The sequence below is a fragment of the Buceros rhinoceros genome, unplaced genomic scaffold (genome assembly GCF_000710305.1).
Source record: "Buceros rhinoceros silvestris isolate BGI_N320 unplaced genomic scaffold, ASM71030v1 scaffold11690, whole genome shotgun sequence".
Lineage (NCBI taxonomy): Eukaryota > Metazoa > Chordata > Aves > Bucerotiformes > Bucerotidae > Buceros > Buceros rhinoceros.
Window position 1 is genome coordinate 2,210 of NW_010391327.1, and position 866 is coordinate 3,075.

General features: G+C 47.9%; 1 protein-coding gene across 1 annotated transcript in view; it reads left to right on the forward strand.

Annotated features, from left to right (window-relative positions):
• The first annotated feature begins 695 nt into the window (after nt 1-695).
• NTNG2 (netrin G2) overlaps nt 696-866 on the forward strand; it is a 45,631-nt gene continuing 45,460 nt past the window's right edge. Inside the window, 1 exon segment of the mRNA XM_010141250.1 lies at nt 696-843. Coding sequence (XP_010139552.1) covers nt 696-843 — 148 coding nt within the window.

The following is an 866-nucleotide window of genomic DNA, read 5'->3' on the forward strand; positions in this document are numbered from 1 at the left end:
CACTGACCACGCAGCAGCCCGCTGGGACCACTGCGGATCTGGACACCCAACATTTATGTTGACACAACCATCCTTTGGGAGAAAGGAATTTTAGCTCCAAAGAGTGTCTCTTGTCAGAGTTGTACTGATGACCAGATGCTGTATTTATGTATTAATGTTCAAAACCCCCGATAATTATTTAAGGCAGTCCACAGTTTAAGGCACTTTCCACAGCAACGCAGTTGCAGCAGACAAGAAGGTTGACGAAAACCTGATCCCGCATCATCTCGCAGCCTCTCCAATTTACTGCTATCAAATTTCATCAGCGACTCAGAACTTGATCTTTCTATTGATTGACTGGAGTCACCTCTAGATATTTTCATGCTGATTTGGAAGCCCTGTTGTACGATAAAAGGAAGGGGGGAAAAATGAGGTTAAGGAAGACTTTTGACCACTGATCAGCAACTCCGGCCAAAACTTTCCCAATCAAGTGGTTTGCAAAGTTGGCTTCTGTGCTGAGAGAAAATTTCCACATCGAAATAGACTGTGCAGAGTGGGATCATTCCTGTTACTGTCTGAGTCTTATTCGACTGGATCATTTTTAGATGAGGAGTTTCCATGCTGATCCTGAGAGCAACACCTAGCCCAGTAGCTGCCTTCCTTGGGACTCTCGGCACTGCCCTCGCCCAGGGATCCCACACTTGGCCGCAGCTGCCATGCTCTACCTGGTTGCTCTCCTCTTGCACTGTCTCCCCTTGGCCATGGGACAGTATGACATTTGCAAGTCCTGGGTGACCACGGACGATGGTCCATCATGGGAGTTTTATGCTTGTCAACCCAAGGCGATGCGGATGAAGGATTATGTGACAGTGCGGGTGGATCCAGCA